This window comes from Pantherophis guttatus, chromosome 11 (genome assembly GCF_059756535.1).
Source record: "Pantherophis guttatus breed Tessera chromosome 11, ASM5975653v1, whole genome shotgun sequence".
In the NCBI taxonomy this organism is placed as follows: domain Eukaryota; kingdom Metazoa; phylum Chordata; class Lepidosauria; order Squamata; family Colubridae; genus Pantherophis; species Pantherophis guttatus.
In genome coordinates this window covers 11,098,369-11,125,020 of record NC_142073.1, presented here as the reverse complement: position 1 = coordinate 11,125,020, position 26,652 = coordinate 11,098,369, and the positions used below count along the sequence as shown (strand labels likewise).

Here is a 26,652-nt window from a genome sequence, read left to right as displayed (position 1 = left end):
TTCTCCATTTCTCATACAGGGAAACATAATATTCTGCCTTTTTAATATTTCCCAAAATATTTCATTCCTCTAGGAAAGGGGTGGGTGCTAACTTCCTACAGTATGGTAGCTTTTTTTTTATTTTATGCAATTGGGGTGCTGTTTTCACCATGCTTCAAGGGTCTTCAACACACACACACACATTCTGGGAGAAATGGTATAAATGGTTAGAGGAGAAAGGGGGAAAAAGGGGGCCGGACAAAAGAAAACTAAACGATGGTTAAATTAGGAGGAAGAATATTGAAACAAATGGGAAGATGTAAAGTGTGGAAAGGAAACTAGGTACCTGTTTATGTTAAATGTAAATAAAATATTTAGATTAAGAGAATATATTATAACGGTATATATATGATATACTAGAAATATATGTATAAAAGATAAAGAGAAGAAAGAGAAAATGTATAAATATGGATTACTGATGCGAAGATGTTGAAAAGAAGATGTAAATATCTGTTTTTGTTTGTTTTTTAAAAACTGTTTAATAAAAATTATATTTAAAAAAATCATTTGAAAATTTAAACACACACACATACAAAATAATAAATCCACATTCACATTCCACAGAGCAGAATGTTCCAGGATGCAAAATTCCCATCTTGTGTTTCCTGACATTGCAGAAAAGGAAAAAAAAGATGGATTCTGCAAAATATTCAGAGGGCTTATTTTCACATTTTAAAAGAATAGTGTATTTTATTTTCAAATGTCAATTTACTCATTTCTGCACATTCCATTATTTTCTTAATAATTTCTTCTTGCGTTGCGATTTTCTCATTTTTTCCAATTTGAAATTAGAGAACAAGAAGATAAACAATACTGTGAGATATGGGACTTATTTTATCAATGGTTAGATAAAAATATATGGAAATGAAATATGATTTTTCTGATACAAAAAATATAGAATTATATAAAATATAATATAAAGATGTACTATTATTGGAATGACATAAGAGGATGAAATGAATGGTACAATACAAATTAACTCAAATTCTAGAAGATCGGGTATGAAATGAGGGAAGAAATAGCCATAGTTAAACATATGATTAACCAGGATAATAATATATGGATATATATATGAATAAGGTGAAGATGCACAAAAGACTAGCCATAGTTAAACATATGATTAACCAGGATAATAATATATGGATATATATATGAATAAGGTGAAGATGCACAAAAGACTTGTAACCAACCGACACACCATTTGCATTTGTAATTGAAGATGGTTTTTTGTTTTATTTGTTTAAAAAATAAATTTTTTATATAAAAAAAAAAAGAATAGTGTATTTTAACGGCGTGGTCCTTCCTCCTTCATACATTAATCCTATCCCACCAATCTCGAATTATTAACCCTTCTCTGTAATACAGGGGTGGGCAACTGTGGCCCTTTTACAACCCTGTGGACTTCAACTCCCAGAATTCCTGAGGCAGTCAAGCTACCTCAGGAATTCTGGGAGTTGAAGTCCACAGCTCATAAAGGGGCCATATTTGCCCACCCCCTGCTGCAATAAGATCTTTCCTTCCACGCCTCCCGGGCTAGTCTCTCTTCCCTTAATGGAGGCCCCCTTGCCGCCTTCATGCCCTTCCCTGGGAGGCCACGTGACCCCGGTTTCGCAGCCATTGCATCAGCCGGCCCAAATCCTCAATCTCAGCATGCTTGTAATAAACGCTGGCATGTCGGCGTGACTCGGCCCCTTTTTAAGATGATAGACAAGGCTTCGGACCAATCGCCATCCGCCTTTCAGCCTGTTAGGCCAATAGGACGCGCGAGCTAAAGAAAGGTCCGCCCCCTGCGGGGTTGCGTAGCGAAAGCGACGCCGCAGCTGCTGGAAGCGACATCGCGGGTTGGGGGGAGAGTCGGAAGAAACCAGGTAGGCTATTGGGCGGGGGGGGTCGTCTGAATGGAAAGCAATAAAATAAATGCGTTTGTTTCACTCCAGCATCTCTTGTCTGGTTTCCAGGCTCAGAAAGCGGCGTCCTCCTCCTTCTCCTCCGTGGTTGCCTCCCTCTCTCTCTCTCTCCAGTCTATCTGCACAACAACCCTGCAAGGTAGGCTGGGCGGAGAAAAAAACCAGCTGAGTCTTCAAGCACGCCATAAACGTGGTGGTGAGACGGTTGCTTGTTGTAGGCATGTTGGATCATGCATGGACCCCCTTTTGCATTTTTGCCCCTTTGCTCCAGCTTTCCACCTGTAAAAAGGAGCTGGGCTTATAGGTTGCTGGTTTGGAGATGCTTAAATGCCCCATGCTGGGTGTGTGTGTGTTTGTGTGTTTCCAACCCTGTGTGACTACAGGGCTTCTCAATCATTCATCCCAGGTCACGGTTGTCCCAAAAGTGTGCTTTTTCCAAAAGATGAATTGGACTTTCTTGGGGGTGGTTATTTTTTTCCCCCCCTTTGAAAACGTTTCGCTTCTCATCCAAAAGAAGCTTCTCCCGTTCTAACTGACCTGTGGGGGAATGGAAAGACTGAGTTGTTGTTCTGCCCCAGCTCCGGATCCCAAGGAGTGTGACACACACCCAAAGCTTCAAAAACTCCGTTTAATACAAACAGACCCCTTTCAAAATGCAGGCTTTCAGTGCAAATGTCCTTATCAGCCTACTATGAATTACAGAGAATAAACAAAAGTCCGACAAGGGTTGGCAACCAGCCCAGAAACCACGATGTAACAAACTCACTCTCAAAATGCTCTGTGTAGTAATTAAATGTTGTTTCCAGCAGCGTTTGCTATCTGTGAGCGAACTTAAATAGGCTAAGGGAGTGGCCAATTAGCCCCAAGCTGTACTCTCGAGGAGACCTCCTGAGTAGCCACTCCTGCCTTTTGGCAGCCCTGCGTGTCTGAGCATTGAGGAGAGGCTCCTCCACTTCACTCTCTTCACTTGAAGGAGCTTCTGGAGGTTCTGAAGGCCCTGGCTGAGTCTCTGCCGCTGGCACCACATCCTCTTCAGCCTCCTCGCTGTCCGACTCGAGCGCCGGCTGCACAGGCTGCTGGCGCGACACCACACCAGCGTCCTCCTCGTCGGGATCAGCCACAATCCGTGCAGGCCGCTGGCAGGCCACAACAGTTGTCAACAAACAGATGATTGCAAAGAAAATAAATCTTTCCATTCCCCAGCAGGTCAATTGGAAGGGAAGAAGCTCCTTGGATGCGAAGAGAAACGTTATCAATGGAAAAAAACAACAAGAAAGTCCAGTTGCTTGTTTGGAGGGGGGAAGAAAAAGCACCTTTGAGACGCCAACCCTGAGGCTCAGGGTGTCCACGTTGAATTTGATTTATGGCCAGCAACACTGCAGTCATGGGTCAAAGTGACATACCATGTCTTAAGGCCCATTGTGCACCCTTTGTCCTAAAGTCGTAACATGGTTTCTTCTTTTTTTCCCCCAGGTTTATTTATTTATTTTTTATTATAAAATTGTCAAATCAATGCGTGAACAATATGGCATACATTCCAATACAATTAAAATTAAATCAGATTAAACGTAATTATTGCACTCAATCAACTTGTGTATTTCTAATAGCAATACACATCTGTGTTCGATTGCAGTTTTATCATTATTCAGTTATTCCACATTTTCTCGTTATTACTTTCATTTTATAAGATAAAAATGTATACATTCATATTCCCCTTATTTCTATCCCTTACTCTAGCTTTTAATCATGTCACCCTTTATTACCTTTATTATTTTATTTAATTGACCAAACTAAGTAATAATTTTAATTAGCAATTTTATGATGTTTGTGTGTCTATATTTTTCTTGACTGTACACCGCCTTGAGTCCTACGGGAGAAAGGCAGTATAGAAATATAATTAATAAATAAATAAATAAATAAATAAATAAATAAATATTACGAAACTTTTTCTTTCTTACCTATCAAACTTCTAATCGGGTTGAGTTATCACTTAACAACATAAATGTTGGGCTCAATTGTGATTGTAAGTCAAGGAATACCTTCATATCTAATGCTCCCTCTTCATCCTATTTTCTCCACAAAAACAACCCTGTTAGGTTTCATGCCTTAAGGTGGGACTGTCTTTTTACAACTTTTCCTTACTTCCTTCAAGTCTGATGTTTCTTTTTCCCACCTCTCTCTCTCTCACCATAGTGCTGAGCAGAGATCTCGCAATGGAGACCCTGACAGCCAGTGAGATCCGTCAACGTTTCATCAATTTCTTTGTGGACAACCAACACACTTACGTACACTCGTCTGCCACCATTCCTCTGGATGACCCTACCCTCCTCTTTGCCAATGCTGGCATGAACCAGGTCAGTGATAATAGATGCCTTACGGAGCAGAGGGAATTGTACTCTCTTTTTTCATAATTTCAGGAATTGGGGCTCAACAAAAAAAAAAAGAAAAAAGCAATAGCTCTTAGACTTATATACCGCTTTACAGTACTTTACAGCCCTGCCTAAGTGGTTTAGAACAGGGGTCTCCAACCTTAGCAACTTTAAGTCTTGGCGGACTTCAACTCCCAGAATTCCCCAGCCAGAATTCCCCAGAATTCTGGGAGTTGAAGTCCGCCAGGCTTAGAAGTTGCCAAGGTTGGAGACCCCTGGTTTACAGAGTCAGCATATTCCCCCCAACAATCTGGGTCCTCATTTTACCCACCTCGGAAGGATGGAAGGCTGAATCAACCTTGAGCCTGGTGAGTTTTGAACTGCCAAATTGCAGGCAGCCGGCAGTCAACAGAAGTAGCCTGCAGTACTGCACTCTAACCACTGCGCCATCGTGGCTCATGTTTTTAAAAATGTTTATTAAACGTTCTCGGCCTACGTTGCATGGAACTCCAGGGCTGAGAATTGTTTTCTTCTTTGTTATCCCAGTTCAAGCCGATCTTCCTCAACACAATTGACCCTTCCCATCCCATGGCCAAGCTGACACGAGCCGTCAATACCCAGAAATGCATTCGAGCTGGCGGCAAACACAACGACTTGGACGACGTGGGCAAGGATGTGTATCATCACACTTTCTTTGAGATGCTGGGCTCCTGGTCTTTTGGCGATTATTTCAAGGTACGCCGTGAGCACAGCAGGAAGCTCTCAACTCAGGGGTACGACGTAGGGTGGATTGGGTTGAGGGGCGCTTACTTTTGCTTGTTGCACACAGAAGTCTTGCATCTTTGGCCTCATCAAATAAGGTTGGGAATTCTCTTGCGTAAATCTAGGAGACCTCTGTCAGAGTTTCTTGCAAAAATCAAATCCAGAAGCACACACTGATTCAGCAGGATTCATTAACTTCTTTATATACATATAATACATGAAGATAAATGTACAATACCAATATAGATTCTTCTTCAACGTAGTAGCAGTTACAAGCAAAACACAAGGCAGGAGAGAACAGTTAGTTTCATTTCAGCAGAGCAGAGTGTTTCACTTTCTCTGCACAGACTCAGAAGCTGCAGACTAAGACACGCCCTGGCTCCAGTCTGTCTCAGCTCCCAAACAGCTTTCATTGGCTGACTTAGTTGCTATGCCTATACATTGGCTGACCTTGTTACCATGTCCTATTCCAGTTGATGAATATACTCTTGACAAGCTCTTCTTTGAAATCATAGTCAGTGAAAATGGAACACTGATCTGATCTTGCATGTTTGGGATGTTGGTTTGGCTACTGCTCGATCATCCGAAAGAACAGAGGCAGCCTGCTCGTATTTCCAGACTCATCAAATACAGATACCCTGTTTCCCCGAAAATAAGACATCCCCTGATAATAAGCCCAATCGGGCTTTTGAGCTCATGCACTAAAATAAGCCTCCCCCAGAAAATAAGCCCTCCCCGAAAATATTTAAACACAGAGCTGGAAATCAGGTAAGATGGCAAGAGGAACTCCATCTTGCTCCACGCGCCCCAAAATAATACCTGCCCGAAAAAGGCGAAATGTGAAAAGAAAGGCGGTAGACGATCATTCTTTCTGGCAAGACCTTCACAGCCGTATTTTTCACTGTCCACTCAGGAACTGGCTTGCAAGCTTGCTCTGGACCTGCTCACCAAAGAATTTGGCATCCCCATCAAAAGGCTCTATGTGACTTATTTTGGTGGCAACGAGGCAGCCGGCTTGGAGCCTGATTTAGATTGCAAACAAATTTGGCTGGATCTCGGGTGAGTTTGGGGTTACCCAGGAAATTCTTCCTTAACTGTCAGAAAGCAACCCCAATCCCTCCCAAAAGAAGCGAAGAGGGTTAAAGACCAGGCAAGGAGGTGTAATAAGAGAGCTCACCTCTCTTAGTCTTTCCAAACTCTAGTCTGTGCCTTAAATTTCCCCTTTCTTTGCATCGTGCAAAAACTCTTGTGCGCTAAGAAAAAATAAACTGGGAATAAATGTAACGGATTGCAGGTTTGTTGTTACTTTTGAATTAAGAGGTTTTTTTTGTTGTTTTTGCTTTAATTTATATGCCGCCCTTCTCCGGCGACTCAGGGCGGCTTACAATGCGTTAAGCAATAAGAGTTGTGATTTAGAAGTTTTACTTTAGTGCAGTGCTTCTTAAAGTGTATTCCCAGGACCTCCAACAGGGGTCTGTGAAATAGAAATTATTTTGCCATCTTTAAAAATAATAGTGTGTTAAAATCCCATCACTCTTTTTAGAGTCCTGCGTAATTTTTAAAAGTGGGAAGGGATCCTGAAAGAAAAAAAAATTATGAAACTTTAGTTTAGTGGAAAGCAGGCCATTCAGAAACCACATCTTGACCATCTGTCCTGCTTCTCATATCAGATGTTTTAAACCAGCGGTCACCAACTTGTGGTCCGTGAGAAAATTTTGGTGATTTGCAGCAAAATTATTTGCATTTTTTATATTCTATTAAATCAAGAGTCCTCAAACTACAGCCCTTGGAGATTAGGGACGGAATGGAGATTTACAGTATCCTTCACCTGCCACGCCCACCAAGCCATGCCACGCCTACCAGGCCACACCCACAGAACCAGTAGTAAAAATTTTTGAAACCCACCACTGGAGTCCACCTTTGAGCTGGTCAGAATCGAACTCCTGACAGTGAGCAGTGAGTTGGCCTGCAATACCACCTTCTAACCATTGTGCCACTACAGCGCTGGCTCTTGAATATTTTCAAAGCTATTTGAAAAGAAGTGTGGTCTCCTAATTTAATCCGGAGCACTGAAGCTGTAATTTGTGGGCTCTTTCCTCACTCTTGTTATTCATGGAGCTTTTTTTCCTTCAGTCTGGCAGAGAGTAGGATTCTTCCAGGTAGCATGAAGGACAACTTTTGGGAAATGGGAGACACAGGGCCCTGTGGCCCTTGCAGCGAGATGCATTACGACCGGATCGGGGACCGAGACGCTTCCCACCTTGTCAATCAAGATGATCCCAACGTGCTCGAGATCTGGAATTTGGTGTTCATACAGTTCAACAGGTGATGCAGGAATCAGTTTCCTTTTGCTTGAGATCTCGCAGCTGTGGGTTTTCCAGTCAATCAAAAGGGAGACCACATATATAAAAAAAATTCAAAAAAAAAAAAAAGAGGGAGACCACTGAAGAATTTCATCCCTGCTTTTACATTTATACATGTATCTTCATGATGTATTTATTTTACCTATGTACAGGTAGTCCTCAACTTTCTGCCACAATTCAGCCCAGCATTTCTGTTGCTAAGTGAAATGTTTGTCCCATTCTGCGACCTTTCTTGCCATAGTTGTTAAGTGGCGTTAACAATTGCTAAGTTAGTAACACAGTTATTAAATGAATCTGGCTTCCCCATTGACTTTGCTTATCAAAAGTCACAAAAGGCGATCGCATGACCCCAGGACACAGCGACCGTCATAAATACGTGCCAGTTTGCCAAGCGTCTGAATTTTGATTACTTGAACATAGGGATCCTGCAATAGCAAGTGTGAAAAACGGTCATAAGTCACTTTTTTGGTGCTGTTGTAACTTCGAGTGGTCACTAAACAAACCGTGTTGTAAGTCAAAGACTAACTGTATTTCATTGCTCTATATTGGTTTTAATTTGCTTTTAAATACACGGTTTAAAATTGGAGTTCCTAGTTTTCATGAAGTTGGGACGAAGGGGAAGGACTGGATTTCTGCTCGTGTTTCCTAATCCCAATGATTATTATATATACCATATTTTTCGGAGTATAAGACGCACCTTTTTCCCCCAAAAAAGAGGGTGAAAATCTGGGTGCATCTTATATTCCAAATGTAGCCCCGCCTAGCCCCAAACAGGTTTCAGAGACTGAAAAAAAGCTTTAGAAACGAAACTTCAGAAAAAAAGCCTCCAAAACAGAGCTTCAAAAAAAAAAACCTCCGAACAGAGCTTCCGGAAAAAAAAGTCTCTGAAAGGAAGCTTCAGAAAAAAAGCCTCCGAAACAGAGCTTCAGAAAAAAAGCCTTTGAAACTTTGATTCAGAGGCTTTTTTTCTGAAGCTCTGTTTCGGAGGCAGAAAAAAAACGTTTTTTTCTGAAACAGTTTCAGAAGTTTCAGAGGCAGAAAAAAAAGCCTCTGAAATTGAGGTTTCAGAGGCTGAAAAAAAAAGCAAGGCACAACCAACGAACCTGTTGCTAAAATTCACCTCTGGGAACAGCTGATCGGGAGTATTCCGGGAGGCCGATCTACCCGCCGATGAGCTTTTTTCCTTATTTTCCTCCCCCAAAACTAAAGCGCGTCTTATACTCCGAAAAATACAGTGTGTGTGTGTATATATAGACACACACACACACACACACACACACACACACATATATATATATATAAATGTTATTTTCTTCTTGGGCCAGAGAGGCTGACGGGACCTTGAAACCACTGCCAAAGAAAAGCATCGACACCGGGATGGGGCTGGAACGGCTGGTGTCCGTGTTGCAGAACAAAATGTCCAATTATGACACCGATCTTTTTGTGCCTTACTTTGAGGCTATTCAGAAGGTATGTCCCAAGTTCAGGGTGGGTCAGTTTGTCAATATGTGGTTCAGCCTCTGGATAGCATAGCTCAGGCTGTTTAAAGTCATGTTAACAGAATAACAGAGTTGGAAGGGACCTTGGAGGTCTTCTAGTCCAACCCCCTGCTCTAGCAGGAGATCCTATACCATATCAGGCAAATGGCTGTCCAGTTTCTTTTTAAAAGCCTCCAGTGTTGGAACAAATTTCAAAACCAGTATTCGAAATCTCAAGGAAAAATGGATGATCAATGCAAGAAATAATAGGAGTTCCACTTATCTACCGCTTCACAGTGCTTTACATTCCTCTCTAAGCGGCTTATAGAATCAGCCTATTTCCCCCAACAATCTGGGTCCTCATTTTACTGACCTCGGAAGGATGGAAGGCTGAGTCAACCTTGAGCCGGTCAGGATCGAACTCCAGGCTGTGGGCAAAGTTAGCCTGCAATACTGCATTCGAACCACTGCACCACCAAGGTTTCTGAGATGATGGATGGATAGATAGATAGATAGATAGATAGATAGATAGATAGATAGATAGATAGATAGATAGATAGATAGATAGATAGATAGATAGATATTAAGTACATACTGGCTCACATTCCTGAACATTTACGGTTTTATTCCTTCTTTTCAATAGGGGACTGGCTGCCGACCTTACGCCGGGCATGTTGGTGAGGAAGATGTTGATGGCATAGATATGGCTTATCGAGTCCTGGCTGACCACGCCCGAACCATCACCATAGCCCTTTCGGATGGGGGGAGACCTGATAACACTGGCAGAGGGTGAGGCTGCCCATAATTCCCCGGGGTGAAGCCTGGGTAAAACGAAAGGGGGATTCCTTGAAATGGAACTGAGGTGCTGGGACCCCCCTTTGAAGCTTTTCCCCCCTAATGGAGCTGTCCCTAACCTTTCCGGCTTGGCAGCCCAGCAAGGGATGGGGAAGAAGGGATACTTCCGTGCAAGTGGCAGGTATGCGCATTTGCGTGCGCAGCTCAATTTCTGTGACGGGCACGCGTGCCGCTCACACAAACAGCTGCTTGTGTAAGCACAAGCACCTGCTGCTTGTGCAAATGGAGCTGCACACACTCACACACTTTGCCTTTTGTGGTCCAGTTCCAGGCTGTGGCCCGGAGGTTGGGGACCTCTACCCTAATGCACTCGTAGTCGGTTCTCTCTGCATCTCAATGTTTTCAGAAATAGGACTAGCCAGACAGTGGTGGGTTCCTCCCGGTTCGGCCCGGTTCGGCCGAACCTGTAGCGGTGACGATATGATGTCACTGAACCGGTTCTGCACACACACCCCGCCCACCCCCATCCCCCCTGCATTATTCTTACCTTTTATTTGGCCCCATCCCCAATCTATTACTGCCTCCTGAGTCCCAGCTATCAGCTAGAGGGGAAAAAACTGTTTAAACTCTTGCCGCAGGGCTTCAAAGGGCCGCCTTACAGCTGATACAAGAAAACAAATGAGTAGACCGGTGCCTCCAAAAACAAATGAGTAGACTGGTACAGCTCTACAAGCAGTTAAAAGCCTGGTAGACCAGTACCTCCGCTAAATCCTAAAGAATTGTCACATGACCATCACGCCACGCCCACAAAATAAGCCACGCCCACAGAACCGGTAGTCAAAAAAATTAGAACCCTCCCCTGTAGCCAGAATGTGAAACGGATTCTTCCCTCCTTGTTCCTTACTGCAGGTATGTTCTGAGGCGCATCCTCCGACGTGCTGTGCGCTACGCTCATGAGAAGCTCAATGCTCCCAAGGGATTCTTCGCCACGCTGGTCGACGTGGTGGTTCAGTCGCTGGTAATCCTCCTCTCGTGTTTTGCTCTTGAGCAGTTGTCCCCAACCTCCTGCCCTCTGGTTACAGTAGTGGCCAAACTTGTGGAAACCTTTTGGGAAAAGTGTTATTTTTGAGGTTTGATGGCTAATAACACCCACTTTTTTTTGGAGTTTCAAGATAATCCTATTCCACTGCTGGAATGGCCTGGGAATAGCCCAGATCTTAACCCAATTGAAAATCTATGGAGCCGACTAAAGACACTTGTTAGTCAGAAGCGACCCAGCAATAAAACCCAGTTAATACAAGCCATCCTTCAATCTTGGTTTCACACGAGAACAGCTGCAGAACTAAAAGACTTGGTTCACTCCATGGGAAGACGTTGTAAGGCCGTCATTCATGCTAAAAGTTACCCAACTAAGTATTAAACTGACATGGTGATAATTTTTGTATATCTCGTTTTTTCTACGCGTTTCACTTTTCTTGTTTATACTGTAACTGCTATTCTAATAGCAAATCCTTCATAAAGGATTTATGGGCGTGGTGGCTCAGCAGACTAAAAGCATTGTGATGAACACCAGCTGCCTGCAATTACTGTAAGTTCGAATCTCACCAGGCTCAAGGTTGACTCAGCCTTCCATCCTTTCTAAGGTAGGTGAAATGAGGACCCAGTTTGTGGGGGCAATAAGATGACTTTGTACAAATATACAAAAGGATGAAGGCTATTGCTTAACGCATTGTGAGCCGCCCTGAGTCTCCGGAGAAGGGCGGCATATAAATCATTTTTTTTTAAAAAAAAGTTATTGCATTACATTCTTGATTAAATTATCTTCCCATTGATATATAATTTTATGGTACTACTCCAAAAAAAAAAAGTGGTGTTATTAGCTAGTTTTAGAAAATACACTTTTCCCAAAAGGTTTCCACAATTTTGGCCACTACTGTAGAATAGAATCATACACTAACCAACTGGAATTCTGGGAGTTGTAGTCTCCAGACTACCTAGAAAGCATCAGGGAAGGCTGCTCCTCACACTTCTCTAAGATGCATGGATGGCTGAGCAGAGATGATCTTCCTTCCCTGAATCCTGTTCCTCTCAGGGTGGAGCCTTCCCCGAACTGACAAAAGATCCAGACATGGTGAAAGATATTATCAACGAAGAGGAGGTGCAGTTCTTGAAGACACTCAACCGAGGACGCCGCATTCTTGACAGGAAGATTCAGAGCTTGGGAGACAATAAAATAATCCCTGGTATGTCATATGTTACCCTTCCTATTAATAGTCCCCATCACCTCAAAAGATCATGTGAAGTCGCATCTCTCAGGATAGTCTTATTCCTCTTAAAGGGTCACTTGTTATTATAACATACGGTAGGGCTGGATAAGAATCTGTCAGACCTGCCCCAGTCTGATCCCTTAGGAAAGAAAAACCCTCGACTTCCATTTGATTGAAGTGAAAGGTACTTTTACTAAAAGATGCTAGTTGCAGTAGAGTCAGGGGGAATCTCAGATTCCCACACATCAATACAAAACTGTTTCCTTCACTCCCGGTCCCTTCCTTCATGACCAGTCCAAAACCAGCCAATGCAATGCCGCTGAGATGCTTTGGGAACTCTGAGGTGTTTGGTCTGGTAATTTTCCATACTCAGGGTAAATGGCCTTGAAGATGCCTGGCATGAACTGGTTCCATTTTGATCTGTTCTTCCTCAGCTGTCATTCCCCACCCCCCTAATTCCCACAATAGATACATACAGGTTTATTGCCCATTTGTCCCTCACCCCCCTGGTCCTTTGATGGCAGGATGCCAGCGAGGCACCAAGCCAACAATGGTGGACCTGACAGAATCTTTCTGTCGACTTTTGCTTGAGTCTTAAGGATAAAGTCTCTTGAGGTGACCAAAGAGGCAGAATTCTTCCATCAGGTGGAGAAGGAGATACAAAACAGCTCAACTCTTTTCCACCTTTATTCTGTATTTTACCGCATTATTTATTCCTTCATTGCTCGTGAGCCTCGTCAGCAGGAAGTTCTGTGTTTTCACTCCTCGTAGTACTCATCGTTCTTACTTTTTCGCCTTTATTTTTTTTCAACTGATAGATTTTTTCCCCCCCTTCCAAGATGTAAACCAGAGATTCCCCAACACCCACACACCCACCCACCCCGGTTCATGACCCACTGGCAGCCGTAGCCCGTTCGAAATCGGGCCACAGAAGTGGTGGGTGAGTACAGGCATGGCCAAAGTTGGATTTGTGAAAGTAACACATATGTGTTCTGACCTAGGCTTCCGCAAAAAGCCCGAAGTAGAATCCTGGTCCCGACAAAACCCCTTTTATTAAACAAACAGTGAATTCCTCTCATTCGCCTTCAGTAGAGTCTTTCAAGGGAGAATTTACAGTCACAGACTTTATCTGGCTTGGAGAGCTGCCAGGCCGATATCTTCAAAACTTGGCAAGGAGCCTCGGAGAGTCACAAACCAATTAGGCGAATTAATTGTCTCCTGCAAACTCCGCTCCCCTTTCACTCCTCTTTTATTCCCTCTGGGAGGGGCCATTCATCGTCCACCTGTGGCCTTACTCCTGAGTCGACCCTTGTTCTTTAGCTGTTCCCTTGGCAATTCTGCACATGCCCACACTGGGAACAGGCTCCAGCTGTTCATCTGCCTCACTGATGTCCGACTCCGAAGGCAGCTGATAACTGGCATACGGCCCTGGCCCCCTCTCTGCCTCCCATGCAGAGCCCTCATCAGAGCCTTCCCCAGACTCCAGGACTGGCCCATGTTCCTCCCCAACCTCCTCACTGTCCGAATCTGCTGCCAGCTCCACTGGCCACGGTCAGGCCACAACAATATGTACGTGAAACCATTCCCTCTCTCCACCCTGCCGCCACTGCGTCCGCTGATACATGGATCAACCGGAAAGATGGCTGATGTAAACCACAAATTTAGGGGCACTAATTATTAGGGGGCAAGTGTACTTTATCCCCTGGTGTGAAAAGACGTAACTTCATTCACATTAGATTTCTTTCCTTCTGTTAAAAAAAATCTTTTTTTTAATACTGTTTCTTCCCACAGCCAGCTCTCCGTGCGTGTTGTTCAAGGTCCCTCCTTTTCCTTCTCCCCTTGCTTAGAGAGCATGACGAGAAAGGGAAGCTCAGCTGTTAGGCAGGGTGACCCACAGGGTATCCTTTTGCAGATCGAGATGTTTTCCTGGCGCTTTGACCATTGGCTCTTTCTTTCTGGCCCCCGTCCAGGAGACACAGCCTGGCTCCTATATGACACGTACGGCTTCCCTGTGGATCTCACTGGACTAATTGCGGAAGAGAAGGGGTTAAGAGTCGACATGGAGGCCTTTGAGGAGGAAAGGAAGACTGCTCAGGTAGGGCTGGGCTACTGCTGACCAGATCTCAAACTTAGAGGGCATCTGTATAGGTCAGTGACGGCGAACCTTTTTGGCATAGAGTGCCAAAAAGGTCGCGTGGAAACGTCGTGCACACATGTGAGTGCTCGTCAGGACTGCGTTCTGGAAAAGCAGAAACCTACGGATTCGAGCGTACATGGACAGGGCAGTTTTCGGCACTGCCATGTGCTCGAAGGGATTGCACTCCAGAAAAGCCGAACTTTCGGGTTCTGGCATGCAGACACACCCAACAATCAGCTGGCTGGCGAGCATGTACACACCGGTTTTTGGCACTGCTGCACGCCTGAAGGACAGCTGATCATCGCTCACACATGCGCGCCAGAAACCGAGAAGACAAATAGGCAAGGCCGCATGTGCCGGGCGACATAGCTTTGTGTGCCACTTTGGACACGCGTGCCATAGGTTCGCCATCACGGGTATAGGTGGTCCTTGACTTGCAACTATTCATTTGGTGACCATTCAAAGTTACAAGGGCCCTGAAAAAGGTGACATTTTATTAGTTTATAATATAAACTACAAAAGAAAATAGCAGGAAAATAAGGGAGGGAAAAGTACAGGGCAAAGGGAAAAAAAGAAAGAAAAGGCATTGACTTCCGACTTCCTTTGGTGCAGTAGAATAAGATAAGAGCATCAAACCTCAACTGAGTCCCTTAATCCAACCTTCACATTTGGGTTTGTTAACGTTTCCAGCTGAAGTCCCAGGGCAAGGGAGGTGGCGATGAAGATCTCATCATGTTGGACATCTATGCAATTGAAGAGCTGCGTGCCAGAGATCTGGAACCCACCGACGACTCCCCGAAATACAACTATCGAGCTGATTCAGAAGGCTTCTATGGTGAGTTCCAGGCTGTTCCGTGTGTGTGTGTGTGTGTGTGTGTGTGTACATATACAGTACATATACATATACATATATATATTCATTTATAAACCTTTTTTGAAAAATAGTGCATTGTCAGAGTATCATTTACAAATAGAACAAAACCAAAGAAAGATGGTAGTAAATATTAACACACAAACTAATAGTGATAGTAATAATATAATAGCAGTAATAATAATAATAGAACCAATGATAATAATAGAACCAGGCTGTTCCTTTATGCAGCATCTTCTGCCCGTCCCAGGGCCAACATGTTTTCCTAGGTATCTAAAACATCTTCAGATGAGTAGGGACTTGCAGGCAATAAATTCTGGGAATTGTTGTGTTCCGCCAGCAGCCTGCGGAGCTGGCAGCGGAGTCGGACAGTGAGGAGGCTGGGGAGGACCATGGGCCAGTCCTGGAGCCTGGGGAAGGCCCGGATGAGAGCTCTGTGTCAGAGGCAGAGAGGGGGCCAAGGCCATCTGGGAGTGATGCGTGGACTCCGGAGCCCCCAGAGTTGGGCAGCAGAGAGGCAGAGGTACAGGAGGAGCCTGTTCCTAGTGCACGCATGCGCAGAGCTGCCAGAAGGCAAGAGCAGCTAAAGCAAAAGGGACGGCTTGTGAGTAAGGCCAGGAGATGATTGGCCCCTTCCATAAGGCTTAAAAGAGAAACAAAGGCACTTGGGCCTTTTGCAGGAAAGCAATGCTGCTAACTCTGTTTCCAGTCGGCATCTCTTGTTTGTTTCTGAACTCCGTGGGGCTTTGCCAAGTAAGGCCTTTGGCAGGGTGTCGAGGGAGATAAAGGTTGGTGATTATCCCAAAGGACTTCTCCCGAAGGACTTTTTGCAACTAATTGGGACTCAGCTGTGAATGAACGTAATTCACAGCTGTTGCAATAAAAGAGGTTTTCGGGACTACTCGTGTGTTTTAATGACTCAGGAAGCCTAGGTCACAACACGGATTGTATCCCAACACATCCAGTTGAAGAAGGCTGGCCCCTGAATGGTCTCCTCTGCAAATGTCAAGGTTCTCCTTGCCCAAATTTTGCACGGTCCTTGTTGCTTCCTGATGTGATAACGAAGCTCCCCTGACGTTCTTTGGTTTGTTTGCTTTTTACCCTATTTGGGGTGTTTCGTTTTGACCTACAGAATTTGGTAACCCTGGGGCCACAGTGAAAGCTCTCCGACGGGAAAAGACCTTTGTGGAGGAAGTTCATACAGGCCAAGAGTGTGGGGTTGTACTGGACAAGACCTGTTTCTACGCTGAGCAGGGTGGACAGATCTACGACGAAGGCTACCTCGTTAAAGAAGACGATGGCGCAGAAGATGTAAGTTGGCCAAATAGATTTGGTGAGAACCTCGATCCGTTTCAGGATGGGAGGGCTTGGTAGACAAATATGCCATCCTTCTCCCCCTTAATGCCTGTTGACTAGCAGGTTGGAGGATCACAACCGGTTCTTCAGTCTAGTAAGAAGTGATCAGGACAGGTTCTAGGATCTAGCATGCTCTCGGCTCGTTGGGATCATCGGTCTTGTTATCAGTCTCCTTGGCTGAGTTGATGAACCACTGTCCACTGACTCTCTCTCCTTTGCTTTGCAGAAGACGGAATTCACGGTGAAAAACGTACAAGTCCGAGGAGGTTATGTACTCCATGTGGGCACCGTCTATGGGAGCCTGAAGGTGGGAGATTTTGTGTGCTTGTTTATTGATGAGGTGAGTTGACTCGAGGAGGGAAAGAAGGTAAAAGAAATTTGACTTGGATTCTCCCATCTAATCCTTTTCTTATGGTCAAACCTTGGTAGTACAGTGGTTTAAGGCACCCTGTTATTAAGCTGGTTATTAAGACCAGCTGCCTGCAATTACTGCAGGGTTCGAGTCTCGCCAAGGCTCAAGGTTGACTCAGCCTTCCATCCTTTCTAAGGTAGGTAAATTGAGGACCCAGTTGTGGGGGCAATAAGCTGACTTTGTATAAATATACAAAAGGATGAAGGCTATTGCTGAGCACATTGTAAGCTGCCCTGAGTCTTCGGAGAAGGGGGCATATAAATCAAATTAAAAAAAAAAAAAAACAGGGTTAAAATTGGATGCACTAGCTCAGAGTTCCCCAGCCTTTCCGGCTTGGTGGGGGGAGGAGAGGGTATGGTTCCATGCGAGTGGCCGGCAAGGGTGCGTGCGTCTCTCCATTTGCACGAGTGGCAGGCACACATGAGGAGGCTGGGGAGGACAATGGGCCAGCCCTGGAGTCAGGGGAAGGCCCGGACGAGGGCTCTGCGCTGAAGGCAGAGATGGGGCCAGGGCCATCTGGGAGTGATGTGCGGACTCAGGAGCCTTCAGAGGCAGATAGCAGAGAGGCAGAGGAACAGGAGGAGCCTGTTCCTAGTGCACCTATGAGAAGAGCTGCCAGAAGGCAGGAGCAGCTAAAGCAAAAAGGATGACTCGGGAGTAAGGCCAGGAGATGATTGGCCCCTCCCAGAAGGCTTAAAAGAGCAGCTCTTGGGATCTTTGTAGGAAAGCTACGTTGCTACATTTGTTTCTTGTCGGCGTCCCTTGCTTCTGAATTTTGTGGGGTTTTGCCAAGAAAAGCCTTTGGCAGGGTGCCAAAGAAGACAAAGGTTGGTGATAAGGCCAAAGGACTGTTTATGAAGGACTTGTTTTGGACTTAATTTGGACCAAGCTGAGAATGAAATAATTCTCAGCTGTTCTAATAAAATATGTTTGTTTAGGACTGATTGTGTCTGGTAATAACTACTTGGGCCTCGGTCACAACATATCCTTCCTTCTCTTGTAGATCCTGTCATCTCCAGTCACCTCTCTCTCTTTACCTTTCAGCCAAGGCGAAGGCCCATTATGAGCAACCACACGGCCACTCACATCCTCAACTTTGCTTTACGTTCTGTCCTGGGAGAAGCCGATCAGCGAGGCTCCTTGGTGGCTCCGGACCGATTGCGGTTTGACTTCACCGCCAAGGGAGCCATGACTACCCAGGAAATCAAGAAGGCAGAAGAGATTGTTAATGGGATGATTCAAGAAGCCAAGGTACAGTGAGACGGAGTGCCAGTGTCCTTGCGTTGAATCCCTTTGGAATATAATTACTTCCCTGGGTTCCTGGATAACTAGAGACAACTGGATTTCTCTATCCAGATGCATATCAGGGTATAGAGAAGATAGGTCAATCTCTTAACTTTCTCTACCAATTGCTTATAGCAGTAGACTTACATACCGCTTCACAGTGCTTTTCAGCCCTCTAAATGGCTTACAGAGTCAGCCTATTGCCCCCAACAATCTGGGTCCTCATTTTACCAACCTCCGAAGGGATGGAAGGCTGAGTCAACCTTGAGCCGGTCAGGATCGAACTCCTGGCAGTGTGCAGCGTTCGCCTGCAATGCTGCATTCTAACCACTGCGCCCCCACAGCTCTTAATACCTAGAATTTTAACTCATTATTTTATTTATTAAAACCAACCAAGTCCATTTATCGCATGTGGACACAGCCGCTAGATTTTTGGCCTGATTCTAACTTTTCCCGGAATTATTTTATAGAGTTGACATTAAGAAGCTGCTCAGCTGTCTAAAGGAAATTAAACTGAAGCCCACGTTGGCTTCTCCTGGTATGGTTAGGGGCCATACCAGGAGAAGTTGGCACGCGTAGCCATATTGGTGGGCACATGTGCTCAGCTCCGGCGCGCATACACGTGTCAGCCAGCTGATTTCCGGGCCTTCTGGGCCCACCAGAAGTAGGGAAACAGGCTGTTTCCTGCCTCTGGAGGGCCTTGGGAGGTGGTGGGGAAGGCCTGTTTTTCACTCTTACTGGGCTCCAGAGCCTTTCTAGGAGTCGGGGGACGGCAAAAGCGGCCTTCCCCACCCTCCCAGAGGCCGGAGACAGCCCGTTTGCCAACTTCTGGTGGGACCGGAAGGCCCGTTTTTTGCTGTCCCCAGGCTCCAGAGCCTTTCCACCCCCCCAGAGGCGGCCTCTGGGAAGGGTTGGGAAAGCCATTTTCGCCCTCCCCAGACTCCTAGAAAGGCTCTGGAGCCTGGTGAGAGAGAAAAACAGGCCTACCGGGCCATCATGTGCCAGGAGCAGGCGGGAGCTTGGGAGGGGTCATGCGTGCATGGACGGGGTGCATATAATTATGGGTGTGGGCATGCACACGTGCGACCCCCCACCCCACCCCTGCTCCTGGCACACAATGGCAAAAAGTTTAGCCATCACGGCACTAGGTACAGCCACTAGATCCCCTCCCCTGGAATCTGCTAATCCTCAATGTCCCTGTGATCAATTTCCCAGGTTGTGTACGCGCAGGACTGTCCGCTGGCAGCTGCCAAGGCCATCCAAGGCCTCCGAGCGGTATTCGATGAGACTTACCCAGATCCTGTACGTGTTGTCTCCATTGGCATACCAGTTGAGGACATGCTGAATGATCCGTCCAGCGCAGCAGGTGCCATCACATCGGTCGAGTTCTGCGGGGGCACGTGAGTACATTAGGGTCGCGGGGGGGGGGGGAGAGGCCTGCATCGGGAAACCAAAAACTACAAATCATGCATTACCTAACAGATTAGGTCTTCAGATCCAGACATTTATTCAGTTGCTGAGACGAGAGGTATTAAAAACTCGCCTATGGCCTCTGAACTTTCCGTCTGTAGAGATTCTCAGTCATCCAGGTCATGGTTGTCCCAAAGGTGCTTTTTCAGGAGGCGACCTGAATGGCGTGGGAGTAGGAATGGATTTCCAGAGAGAGAAAAATTGCAGACTACAGGAACCAGGAGCACTACTCAGGTGACCCTGAGGACACAGATAAACCTCCAAATGCTTAAACCACCCTGTTCTGTCCCCGTCTCACACACGCACACAAACAGTCAGCCAGGGGTTAAATAAGCTTGCAGACAATAAATTCCTTCGATAACAGGATTGGCAGCAACCCAGTAGCTGCTTGTCAAGAACTTTACTCACAGAGGAAGGTGTTCCTCCTCCGTCAGATAAACCAAAACAAATACACAAAGTCAAAGAATTGTCAAGTCCAGTCCGTATTAAATCCAAGGCAGGCAGATAACATAGTTTCAGAGATACAATGCAACTCGCTAGTTGTTTAGTTTTGTCCGTCACAGAGCCTGAATGGCCACCACACCCCCTTTTATCCCCTGTGGGGTGTGGTCCAGTGACTCAGCTTAATCTCTGGCACGCCTCCTTTTCTGCTGCGTGCGTTTGTCTCTCTGATGCTGGCGTGGATCCAGCCAAGACTTATCTCCATCACTGTCCGACTGCGACTGTTCGGAGATACCTGGCTCCTGGCCAATCTCTTCTCCCTCAGGAGACACCTGAGGCATTGCCAGAGAGGAGGGTCCTGGAGAGGGAGGCCTGGCCAACTCCTCTCCTTCACCTTCGGAGTCTTCTCCCTCCGATAAGACGGGCTCGGGGGTCGGAGTCACAACACACCCTCTCAAAGAATGCCCATGACCAGCTGTCTGCAAGGAATATAAATCCTTCCATTCCCCACTATCTAGTTAGAGCTGAAGAAGCTTCTTGGATGAGAAGCGAAACGTCTTCAAACGAAAAAAACAAGGAAGTCCAGTTGCCTCCTGAAAAAGCACCTTCGGAACTGAACTCGCCATGTTTTTACAGGCATTTGCAGAACTCGAGTCACGCCGGACACTTTGTCATTGTGTCGGAAGAAGCGATAGCGAAGGGCATCCGGAGAATAGTGGCCGTCACTGGTGCCGAAGCGCAAAAGGTCAGTGGAGAAGGAAGAGAGAGCCAGATGCTCTGGGGAAGCTGAGCGAGTTGAGGACCTGACTTATTTAGGACAATGGATCAGTCCCACCAGGACTGATCCATTGGATCCCTGTTTAATTTTAAGCTAAGAGACCAGTCAACCTGATTGTTTTCCCTTTAAGCATGCTGGGCAGAGGCTGCTGCCGGTTTGGACCGGTTCGCCAGAACCGGTCACTCCGAGCATGGGTTGGTCCCACCCCCGACGCTATCCAGTCTTAGATATCTCACTTTCAGACTAACTCGCCCCATCCCGCAGCCCAACTGATTTGCACACCTCTCTCGTTCTACTAACCATGACTGACCTAGCAGGTGTGCAGGAAGACGCCCCCACCGAAAAAGTGTAGTTTTAGGTGTAGTGTGCATGCGCACACGCTCACATTTTCGGTGAACCAGTTGTTAAAAGTATGTGGAGCCCATCTTTGATAACATCCCTTTTCTCTTCAAGGCCTTGAGGAAATCAGAAGGTCTGAACAAGCAGCTGGCTGACCTAGAAACCAAAGTGAAGATCCAAACGACACCCAACAAAGACGTCCAACGTGAGATTGCGGATCTTGGCGAGGTAAGGAAAGAGAAAGGAAAGGAAAGGCCTTGTAACCTTAGGATCCTCTAGTACAGGGGTCGGCAACCTGTAGCTCTGGAGCCGCATGTGGCTCTTTCTTCCCTCTGCTTGCGGCTCCCTGTTGCTGGTCGGCTCCACAGTTGATAGGGCTTTTGGTTAGGACAGGTAGAGGAAAAAAGACGCCAGGCTAGGAGAAAACTCTATGTGGTGGTGATGGGAACTGTACTTCCGGTAAGCAGAGGAAAAAAGGACACTGCGCTAGGAGGAGACTTATGGTGCGGGAACCGGACTTCTGGTTGGCTCCAGAATTGAACGGGGGGTTTCTGGTTAGGGCCTTTGTGGCTCTTTAAGGTTGCCGATCCCTGCTCTAGTAAGGCTGGTCATCTCCAAGCTACTGGCTAAAGAGTGGCAGTTTACAACTTGCTGGTTGGGTTTTATAGACAGGACTTTACATATCGGTACCAAAGAGGCTCTCTGCCTATCAAGTGCAAATTCAGGAGCTGTCATATTCAGGAGCCGTGGTGGCGCAGTGGTTAGAATGCAGTATTACAGGCTGACTCTGCCCACTGCCAGGAGTTCGATCTTGACTGACTCAAGGTGGACTCAGTTTTCCATCCTTCCGAGGTCGGTGAAATGAGGAGCCAAATTGTTGGGGGCAATATGCTAACTTTGTAAATTGCTCAGAAAGTGCTGTAAAAGCACTATGAAGTGGTATATAAGTCTTAAGTGCTTATTGCCGTATGCTGGAGTGTGTTGTGGTCCGCCAGCAGCCTGCGGAGCTGGCGGCAGAGTCAGACAGTGAGGAGGCTGGGGAGGACCATGGGCCAGTCCTGGAGTCTGGGGAAGGCTCGGGCGAGGACTCTGCGTCAGAGACAGAGATGGGGCCAGGGCCATCTGGGAGTTACGTGCGGACTCCGGAGCCTCCAGAGTCGGACATCAGAGATGCAGAGGAACAGGAGGAGCCTGTTCCTAGTGCATGCATACGCAGAGCTGCCAGAAGGCAAGAACAGTTAAAACAAAAGGGACGACTCAGGAGTAAGGCCTGGAGATGATTGGCCCCTCCCATAAAGCTTAAAAGAGGAGCAAAGGCACATGGGCCCTTTGCAGGAAAGCAACGTTGTTAATTCAGTTCCCAGTCGGCATCTCTGTTTGATTTTGGACTCCGTGGGGCTTTGCCAAGTCGGTCTTTGGCAGCGTGTCAAGGGAGATAAAGGTTGGTGATTATCCCGAAGGACTTTTTGCAACTAATTGGGACTCAGCTGTGAATGAACGTAATTCACAGCTGTTGCAATAAAAGAGGTTTTTGGGACTACTCGTCTGTTTTAATGACTCAGGAAGCCAAGGTCACAACACCAAGGTACGAGTCCCAGATTAAAGAATTTAATTAAATTAATTAAATTAAATAAGAATTAAAAATTTTAGTGATGGGAGCCCACCACATCTGAAGTTGTAACATCGAAATGTTTTTCATTTTGCAGGCCCTGGCTACAGCCATCATTCCCCAATGGCAAAAGGATGAACTCAGAGAAGCCCTAAAAGCACTGAAGAAGATTATGGATGATTTGGATCGGGCCAGCAAAGCCGACATCCAGAAAAGAGTGAGCCTGTCTCCTGATTTTCTTTCCCCGTGCTGTTACTCACGAAGAACTTAGAAATCGTTCTAATTTCTAATGAGAACTCTCTCTGCCTCTGCAAGGAACATCGTTTTTCCATCTCTCTGTCATTTGCAACCTCAATTAGGCAACCTCACATTTGTCTCGTGCTTCTCTTTCTTCTCCAAGGTGCTGGACAAGATGAAGCAGCTCATTGAAGCTTATCCCAACCAGCCTCTGGTCATTCTGGAAATGGAGAATGGCGCTTCTGCTAAGGTACTGTTTTGTTTTGTTTTTCCCCCCAGTGCAACCATCCTTTGTGAGGCCGTGGTGGTGCCGGGGTTAGAATGCAGTATTGCAGGCTAATTCTGCCAACTGCCAGCAGTTCAATCCTGACAGGCTGAAGGTTGACTCAACCTTCCATTCTACCGAGGACGGTAAAATGTCAACCCAGATTGTTTGGGGGGGAGGGGAGGACGGGGACAATAGGCTGACTCTGTAAACTGTTTATAGAGGGCTGTCAAACACTATGAAGCGTTATATAAGTCTTTAAGTGCTATTGTGAAAGGGGCAGAGGTGCATAGAGAGATATAACCGATGAGGTCGCAAAGTGTTCTGACTTAGGCTTCCTTAGAAAGTAAATAGCACAATCTTAGTCCCGGCAAACCTCTTTAATTCAAACGGGTGTGAATTATTGTCGTTCCCAGTCTGAAAGGCTTCTCAAACAGTCTTTCAAGGGAATGTTTATAAACACCCACCTTATCTCCCTTGGAATGCTGCCAGAGAACTAATTGCCAAACGCAGCACAAGCCAAACTTAGCACAGAGTCAAAACAGAACTTTCCCAGAGCTTTTACCGACCAGATGAACTAATTGCTTTCTGCAAAAGCTCACGTCCCGTTCGCTTCTCTTTTATGTCTTATGGGAGGGGCCAATCATCTCCAAGCCTTACTCCCAAGTCGACCCTGTTTTCTTAATTGTTCTTGCCTTCTGGCAGCTCTGGGCATGTGCACGCTGGGAACAGGCTCACACCGTTCTTCTGCCTCGCTGATGTCAGACTCTGGAGACTCCGGAGGCAGCAAAGAACTACCAGATGGCCTTAGGCCCCGCTCTGCCTCTGACGCAGAGCCCTCATCCGAGCCTTCCCCAGACTCCAGGACTGACCCATGTTCCTCCCCAACCTCCTCACTGTCTGACTCTGCTGCCAGCTCGGCTGGCCGCTGGCGGGCCACAGCACAAAGAGTCAGACCTGACTTAGCGACTGAACAACAACAAAACAGAGAGAAAGTTGTACGTTTGGTTCCCATCTAGAGGACAAAAAGTGGCTGCACACACACACACCACCTTGGCATGAAATGATCTGTGGGCTTCCCTCCGGCCTGATCTCGATTGCTAAATGATGGGTTATTTCAGTTTTTTAGTTCTTTTCTGGTCCAGCTTCAAATGCCAGTTCCCAGGACGCTCTTTCTCCACAGGCCTTGAATGAATCCCTGAAGTTCTTGAAGACACATTCTCCTGAGACAGCCGCGATGCTTTTCAGCGTGGATAACGAAGCAGGCAAAATTACCTGCTTATGCCAAGTTCCTCAGGTAAGAAAGAGCCTTGGTAGTACAGTGGTCTAAGGCACCCTGTTATTAAGCTGGTTTTTAAGACCAGCTGCCTGCAATTACTGCAGGTTCGAATCTTGCCAAGGCTCAAGGTTGACTCAGCCTTCCATCCTTTCTAAGGTAGGTAAATTGAGGACCCAGTTTGTGGGGGCAATAAGCTGACTTTGTATAAATATACAAAAGGATGAAGGCTATTGCTTAGCGCATTGTAAGCCGCCCTGAGTCTCCGGAGAAGGACGGCATATAAATCAAATTAAAAAAAAAAAAAGATTGGGAGCACCTCTGAGTCTGGGTAGAATACGGATAATTCAAAAAACAGAAGTTCCATTCTTTTTTTAAAAAAAGTTATAGATCTAGAGCAGGGGTGGATCCGGCCAACAATGTGGTCAGATCCAGCCATAGGGCCGTCCTGGTCTATCCGCGTCGCTTCGGCCCAGTCTACCCATTGTGAAGAGGAAACATGCCAGCAGTTTGGGGGGGGGGATGTCAAGCTGGCCACACCCACCCAGTCACCCCCCTGGCCTCCCCTCCAAGGTCAACTACAGCCCTGATGTGGCCTTCAGTGAAATTGAGTTTGACACCCCTGATCTAGAGCAACGATGAAAAGCCTATGAGATTTCCCCAGATATGACATAAACCGTAATTCCTAATAGCCTCAGCCTATGTGGACATTGATGGAGGATGCTGGGAATTGCATCCGACTTTCCTTTATCATGGTGTCAGGGTTCTGACAAAATCATGAGCCTCGAGCCAAGCTTCAAATCCAGTTACTTATTAGGAGCTTCATGTTAGCACATACCCAAATGAAGCCAACTCTGACCCCACGTAATTTATGGCCCTAATCATGACCCTGTTTCCCCCCTCCCCCCAGGGTGTGTCATCAGTCACATTTGCCAATGGAGCAGGTTGTAGAGATCACTCCGCGCCAGCCGCTGTGGGTAACCCTGGGAGACAGCCTTGAGAAAGATATGTCTGGAATGTGCTCCTGTCTTTGGCTGCCGTATCGCTTCATCGGTTTCCCATCCCCCTTGCCTATGGCAACTCAAGAGCAGGCCAGGGATGCTTTGCGAGTTTGACACATGGTTTGTTTAACTGCGGATTTGCAAGTGTTTTGTCTTTCAGGAAGTTGTGGCATTCTTGGTGCTCTTGAGCTTGGTTATTTTCTTGCAGGCATTTCATTCCCAAACTAGGTAACATATTTGATAATGAAACATCTGCAAGAAAACAACCGGGCTCAGAGAGCACCAAGGGACCTCACAGTTCAATCTAGAGCTACAAATATTCTTTTCTGTTGGTTTCAGGAAGTTGCCGGCAAAGGGCTGAAGGCCAGCGAGTGGGTACAGCAAGTCTCCGTGCTGATGGACGGCAAGGGAGGAGGGAAAGACCTCTCTGCCCAGGCTACGGGCAAAAACACAGATTGCCTCGAGGAAGCCCTGAAGGTGGCCACCGAATTTGCCAAGCTGAAGCTCAGCGAGTTGAAGAACTGAACCCCCACCTGGGATGATCAAACTCGGGAAGGATGTTCCTTGCCTGCAGGCCAATAGCTTAGATGTTTCTTTTAGCGCCATCGGCGGAGGACTAGACCATACGTGGTTGTCCTACATTCATCTGGCATGAACTCGAGATGGTTGGAAAAGTTGATTATCTGGATACTTGGCCACGAAGCCAGAGCTATTTCCCTTTGAGCCCCATCTCTTGAGAACAGCCATGCCATCTCAGGACACCTGCTGCTAAGGAACTGACCCTCCAGTTGTCACATAAGTGTATATCCTTCATTGCAATGCCACTGTGCAGTTTAAAGGGAATTGTGCAGTTAGTTTCCTTCTCATCTGTGATTAAGCACTAAGTTCGGGGCGTAATGTGAATATACGCAGGGATGGATCTGACCTGCCGTCATCCCATTTCTTCTTTTCTAACCGTAGAAACCTCCTTCCCCCTCATTGTTTTAACCTCCGTTAGAACGAGCCTGCCCTACCCCGTGGAAAATTGGGGGGAGTCAGATAGGGCCAGTGCTGAATAAAACAAGCAGACTCTGTGTATCGCACAGTGGAAATAACAAGTGTGTCGTTTTATTGGATCAGCGCGTTGCACGCCAGCAAGAAAAGATTGCAAGCTTTGGATTTACACGTTTCATTCTCCTTTAGCTCCTTTGCAGAAA

General features: G+C 46.3%; 1 protein-coding gene across 2 annotated transcripts; it reads left to right on the top strand.

Annotated features, from left to right (window-relative positions):
- Positions 1–1,874: 1,874 nt before the first annotated feature.
- AARS1 (alanyl-tRNA synthetase 1) lies at positions 1,875–26,550 on the top strand. Of its 2 annotated transcripts, none has more exons than XM_034425781.3 (22): positions 1,875–1,907; positions 1,998–2,085; positions 4,140–4,300; positions 4,862–5,050; positions 5,991–6,136; positions 7,211–7,402; positions 8,766–8,910; positions 9,562–9,707; positions 10,623–10,731; positions 11,806–11,956; positions 13,951–14,075; positions 14,808–14,952; positions 16,121–16,299; positions 16,571–16,684; positions 17,801–18,007; positions 19,256–19,440; positions 20,588–20,696; positions 21,183–21,296; positions 22,775–22,894; positions 23,078–23,164; positions 24,363–24,476; positions 25,796–26,550. In XM_034425781.3, the coding sequence occupies exons 3-22, from the start codon at positions 4,160–4,162 to the stop codon at positions 25,979–25,981; spliced, it is 2,904 nt and encodes a 967-aa protein (XP_034281672.2). In that variant the 5' UTR covers positions 1,875–1,907; positions 1,998–2,085; positions 4,140–4,159; the 3' UTR covers positions 25,982–26,550. The 2 variants fall into 2 exon arrangements, with proteins under 2 accessions (XP_034281672.2, XP_034281673.2); XM_034425782.3 differs by having other exon boundaries at positions 1,977–2,085.
- The last annotated feature ends 102 nt before the right edge of the window (positions 26,551–26,652 follow it).